The sequence below is a fragment of the Nesoenas mayeri genome (assembly GCF_963082525.1).
Source record: "Nesoenas mayeri genome assembly, chromosome: 18".
Classification (NCBI taxonomy): domain Eukaryota; kingdom Metazoa; phylum Chordata; class Aves; order Columbiformes; family Columbidae; genus Nesoenas; species Nesoenas mayeri.
Window position 1 is genome coordinate 3,983,632 of NC_137566.1, and position 5,838 is coordinate 3,989,469.

Below are 5,838 nucleotides of genomic sequence, written 5' to 3' on the forward strand. Positions count from 1 at the left end.
CCAGTTAAAGGGGTCACACTAAATCGCAGATGTGCAGAGTCACAGCGCAGGAGCAGACGAGGACAGACCCAACGCCAGCAGATACCGCTGGGTCACAGGGTACCAAATGTAGGAGCACGAGGCGTTCAGGACTTGCAGATGCCCAAAGGTGATGGATGCTGTGGAGGTCCTGAGGACCACAGCAGGGCCAGGAGCCGCTTGGGGGTCCGAGCTGTCAGGGTGGCTGCAACACCCAGTGAGAGAAGAACTCACCAAATGGGAAGAGGGAAGCTGCAATGTAGCTCCTCATTAGAAGGAAACAACTGTAAAGAGAATTGCTTTACACTGGCTTAGATATTTCCCTTAATGCAGAGTCAAAGTATGTGGAGTCTCCTTCTGTGCAGACATTCCAACCCGCCTGGACACCTTCCTGTGTAACCTCATCTGGGTGTTCCTGCTCCATGGGGGGATTGCACTGGATGAGCTTTCCAGGGCCCTTCAACCCCTGACATTCTGGGATTCTGTGACTTGGGTAACAATAATATGGTTTAAAATGAACTTTACTGAGTTGTTGGTTTGTTTGTTTTCTAGTTTTTGCAGAGAAACCCGGTTTCCAGCTTTGGCAAGAGGTTTCCCCAAACATACTGGCCTAACAACAAGATTTACACCGATGCTGGACTGATACCTTTCTACAGCGGCTTTGTACCAGGTACGTTCATCAGCTGAGTGAAAATGAAAGTCACTAATACTAATTACTGTTATTAAGTAGCACTCTCATTAGCTGTAGTGACCAGTTACTGAAATGTTCCACATGGGTGCCAAGGTGCTGGGGTTGTGCCATCCGCTGAGTTATTTGCAGGAGAGCCCATTTCCCAGCCCGGGCTGTGCAGAATGTGCCGCTGGTTTCCAGCTGAAGCAGAGGACGATCAGGAACACCCCACTCGTTACACGGGTGCAGTACAATTTCTTCCTCAGGGAAGTTATTCTGGTCTAAAAAGCTTAAAGTCCGATAAAAAAGCAAAAGGCAGATGATACAAAGGGATTGAGAAAGCACAAAAAGGCAGGGAAATGATGTGTGTTACTCCTTGATCCTTGTTAGATCTTGGTGTTGCCTAAAAGAGGGCTGAAAAAAAGTCATTTTGTGTATGTTAAGGGCTTCTCACGCAGAGCATGAAGGTATCAGGCTAAAATTTCAACAAATCAGCAATTAATATTGCTGGTTTTGGGCACAGCAGAGTCAAAAGGCCACAACTCAGTAACACAGGATGTGGGGAATCATGGAGGTAAACTGGAAAAAAACAAATGCCTTGTATTAAATGTGATAAAGAGGAGGAAAATGGTGTCAAAATGTGGCAGAAATGAAAGCAGAGAGTGAGAAAACAGCTCTCCTGGCAGCAATAGTAGTTGGAACTGAGATTGTGTCTGAGCTTAGAGGGGAGAAGGCTGAGCCCAGGGAATGCGGCTTTAGCAAGACTTGAAACCGGGTTTGACATGGGGCTGGTCAGCAAGAGCGCGAAGGACAGAAATCAACTGCTAATAGTGTTACCTCACGCTTTAAAAATCTGTTGTCATCATTTCACCTACAAGTGTTCTCTGCAGGTCTGGAACCAGCCGCCTGTTTCTGCAGACAGACCCGTGTCCCCGCCCCAGGAGCCACCACAGCCCGTGCAATTTGAACTGCTCCAACTGCTTTGATTCTGGAAGGAGAATTATTTTTAAGACAGAAAAAAATCAGCCCCCCCAAATCAGTTATAGTCTAGAACACCAAACAGAGTTTCTTCAGCAGGGAAGCAGCCTGTTATCTCCTGTCCAGCTATTTAGCGTGACAGGTTTGTCACTTAGGTAACACTGAACATATTGTTTCCACAGTAAAAATTAGCTAATACAGGGATTTAATGAGATAAAAGTGTATTAATTTGGTATGAGGTGTTCAGCTCACTTTCAAAGCAGAGAGGCTGCACCTAATTAGTTTAGGTTTGAAATCTCTATATGCTGATTCTAAGGCTGGACACACGGGAGCTCTCTGGTGTCACTTGTCCTCAGCAGCTTGTCACAGCTGTCCCCAGGGCTCCTGTGACAGCCCACAGCTACCTGCTGGGTTTGAGTGGCTGCAGAGATCAGCCCACCTTGTCCTCCCCCAAAACACCCACCTGTGACACAGGCACCTTCCCTGCACAGGCTGCCAGGGCGACCTACAGCTTAGGGACACCTAAAGCTGAACCTACAGCACTGCTCAGCTCCCACCCAGCGCAGCCTGTAACAGGAATCCCCAGCCAGGTACCTAAATTTAGACACAGCTTAGAGCTGAATTCCACCCTCTATGTGAAGTGTGTGTGTCATTCCCGCTCCGCCACTACCCTTGATGATTGTAAAGCCGGTTTCTTCAATTCCCGCAGCCCTGGAGCAAAGATGCCACCACAGCCAGTGACAGGATCAACGGGCGTCCACCTCAAGGCAGGGAGAAGCCTGGTTGCCTTGGGCGAGCGGCAGGACTCACCAAGTCTGTATTTTTCTTTTCCAGAGCTGCGCAACACCTACGCGCTGACTTTTAATAACAGCACCCGAAAAGCTTACGGAAAGGAAAAAAGGAGACGAGCTGGTGCACTGTGAAAAATGCTTTAATGGTGCCTGTACAGCAGCTGAAGTGACTTTGAAACAGGAAGAGGAACACAAACACAGACAGAAGTTTTGAATGAAAGAGTTCATACAGCTTTAAACAAAATTTACAGGTGGTAACTGCATAGCTTTTACTCTGCCTCGGCCTCCTCCTCCTCCTCAAACTCCCCCTCCTCCTCAGCTGTGGCGTCCTGGTACTGCTGGTACTCAGACACCAGGTCATTCATGTTGCTCTCAGCCTCTGTGAACTCCATCTCGTCCATGCCCTCGCCCGTGTACCAGTGCAGAAAAGCCTTTCGGCGGAACATGGCCGTGAACTGCTCAGAAATGCGTTTGAACAGCTCCTGGATGGCTGTGCTGTTACCAATGAAGGTGGCAGACATTTTCAGGCCACGAGGTGGAATGTCACAGACCGCTGTTTTAACGTTATTAGGAATCCACTCAACAAAATAGCTGCTGTTTTTGTTCTGAACGTTGAGCATTTGCTCATCGACCTCTTTCATCGACATACGGCCCCTAAAAACAGCAGCTACGGTCAGATAGCGGCCGTGACGCGGGTCACACGCTGCCATCATGTTCTTTGCATCAAACATCTGCTGGGTTAGCTCTGGCACGGTTAAAGCACGATACTGCTGGCTCCCACGGCTTGTGAGCGGGGCAAAACCAGGCATGAAAAAGTGCAAACGGGGGAAGGGAACCATGTTCACCGCCAGCTTCCGCAGGTCAGCGTTGAGCTGGCCTGGGAACCGCAGGCAGGTGGTCACACCGCTCATGGTTGCCGACACTAAATGGTTCAGATCACCGTATGTTGGAGTAGTTAACTTCAGTGTTCTGAAGCATATGTCGTAGAGGGCTTCGTTATCAATACAGTATGTTTCATCTGTGTTTTCCACAAGCTGGTGCACCGAGAGTGTGGCATTGTAGGGCTCTACTACAGTATCTGATACTTTAGGGGAGGGTACAACACTGAAAGTATTCATAATTCGGTCTGGGTACTCTTCACGAATTTTGCTGATGAGCAGGGTACCCATGCCAGAGCCTGTACCACCACCAAGAGAGTGAGTAAGCTGAAAGCCCTGGAGACAATCACAGCTTTCTGCCTCCTTTCTTACAACATCTAACACAGAATCAACTAATTCAGCACCTTCTGTATAATGGCCCTTTGCCCAGTTGTTTCCTGCTCCGCTTTGACCTGGAAGAGAGCCATTGTCGTATTAGATTACGGTCATTGCTTCCTGCTTGCAAGCAAAGCTTAGAAGCATAAGCCTACAGAGAAACCCCACCAACGCTTTCATTTTATCAAGCGCAGAGCTGTGGTTTCACACAAGCACCTCTGAAATGGCTCGCAAAATACACAGAAACATTAATCCATTACTAATGGTACAGCAGCCATTTAATCTCTGCTGGTAGCATGAAGGAGATAATTAGAATCGGAAGAGCAACGACCTCTCAGACCTGCTCTCCCAGCAGCTGCCACCGCGCACCATCCCGCACACCCCCGGTTATTTCACGCCCGTCAAGAAGCGCCGGGATTAACCCCCCTGGCGGAGCATGTGCGGCGGTGCCCGCAGTGCGGCCCGGCCCTGCCCACCCCACCCCGGCTCCCCGGCGCGTCCCTCCCCCGCTCCCGGCGCCACTCACCGAACACGAAGTTGTCAGGCCTGAAGATCTGGCCGAAGGGCCCGGAGCGCACCGAGTCCATGGTGCCGGGTTCCAAGTCCACCAGGACGGCGCGGGGCACGTATTTGCCACCTGCAAGACAGGGAGGAGCCGTCACTGCGGCGCCGGGGGGCGCAGAGGGGGCGGGCGGCGCGCCGGGCCCTACCTGTGGCCTCGTTGTAGTACACGTTGATGCGCTCCAGCTGCAGGTCGCTGTCGCCGTGGTAGGTACCGGTTGGGTCGATGCCATGTTCGTCGCTGATCACCTCCCAAAACTGCGGCAGAAAATCGCGTCAGGGGCGGCGGGGCCGGGCGCGCCCCCACCGCTCTCATCTCCTCCCCCGCCGCCCCCTGCCCACCGCCCGCACCTTGGCCCCGATCTGGTTTCCGCATTGCCCGGCCTGCAGGTGCACGATCTCCCTCATGATGGCGGCGGCACAGGTCGCTGTCAGCCAACGCCACTCTTCCCCCAACCGACTCTGACTGCGAGAGGCAACGGCCAAGCCTTATATAGCAGCGGAATGCGCGCGCAGCCTTCGTTTCCCCTCCCGGGCGCCCATTCGCAGTATCTATTGGCTACCCATAACGAGGCTCTACAAATGAGGAAATCTGGTTGGTCGGAGCGCTGTCATTCAAATCATTGGCTCCTCTTTGCTCCGCCCACCTGTCAGTTGATTTTACTGTTAGGCAACCGGGGCCCAACGAATGCCCGCCCTACTGGCTCGGGACACTCCCGATTGGCTTAATTGAATGATTGATGTCGAGCGTGATTGGCTGCCGGCCCCAGAGATGAGCTAACGTCATTTGATTGGGTGAAAACAAAGTGTCCTAGTAACCGTCGCAATGACTCCGCAGCGGGCGCTGGGCGGTGGCTCGCGCAGCCGCCTATTCCCGAAGCCGGGTGCGCACTTTGCGCAGCGTAGGCGGCAGCTCCTCCTTACTGCGGGAGAGGGGAGGGGGCCGGTTTCCGGGGAAACCTGACCGGGCCATTTCTCCCGCGGGTTCCCAAGCATCCCCCTGCCTCTCCGCTCCTCCGGGAGGGCCTCTCCCTGCAGTCCCCGCCGCCACCCCTTTCCCCCGCCCGCCGTTGGCCCCGGGGCGCTGCAGCGGCACCGTGGGGGCAGGGAGCGCGTCTGCGCATGCGCGGGCTGCGGCGCCTTTCTAGCACTTTCTGGCGCGCAGCCGCCCGAGGCGGCGGGGCCGGGCGGCCGTTGCCATGGAAACCTCGCGGCGCGGCGGGCGGCGGGAAGGGGTCAGGCCGGGGCAAGGCCGGCGAGGGGCGGCTGTCCTGAGGGACCGGTGGTCCAGGGAAGCCATTTAGTGGCAGCTCCTTTGCGGGGGGCCCTGCGCTGCCAGGGGAGTGCTGGTGTGAGCTGGTGTCCATCTTCGGGGAGCCTGTGTGAGGGAGTGTCCTCGAGTCTCTCCTAGGGTGGGCAGAGCAGTGCCTACATGGTGACGCCTCAGTCCTGGGCTGGATGTGCATGTTGCAGCCCTACCATGAGGCAGCCAAGCATCCCAAGCTGAATAAATGTCTCCCTCCCTTACCTTTCCGCTGTCTCGTTTTGCCATGCTGTTCACCTTCTG

General features: G+C 53.9%; 1 protein-coding gene across 1 annotated transcript; it reads right to left on the reverse strand.

Annotated features, from left to right (window-relative positions):
* Positions 1 to 2,591: 2,591 nt before the first annotated feature.
* On the reverse strand, positions 2,592 to 4,748 carry LOC308047411 (tubulin beta-4B chain-like). Its single transcript, XM_080355893.1, has 4 exons — positions 4,623 to 4,748; positions 4,421 to 4,529; positions 4,237 to 4,347; positions 2,592 to 3,787 (listed from the first exon to the last, which is right to left on the reverse strand). The coding sequence occupies exons 1-4, from the start codon at positions 4,677 to 4,679 to the stop codon at positions 2,727 to 2,729; spliced, it is 1,338 nt and encodes a 445-aa protein (XP_080212019.1). The 5' UTR covers positions 4,680 to 4,748; the 3' UTR covers positions 2,592 to 2,726.
* Positions 4,749 to 5,838: the final 1,090 nt, after the last annotated feature.

Coding starts and splice junctions, on each gene's coding strand:
- LOC308047411 (XM_080355893.1), bottom strand. CDS start 4,679: ATGAGGGAGATCGTGCACCTGCAGGCCGGGCAATGCGGAAACCAGATC. Junction 4,530..4,622: donor GAAACCAGATCGGGGCCAAG/GTGCGGGCGGTG, acceptor TTTCTGCCGCAG/TTTTGGGAGGTGATCAGCGA. Junction 3,788..4,236: donor GCCTGACAACTTCGTGTTCG/GTGAGTGGCGCC, acceptor GCTCTCTTCCAG/GTCAAAGCGGAGCAGGAAAC.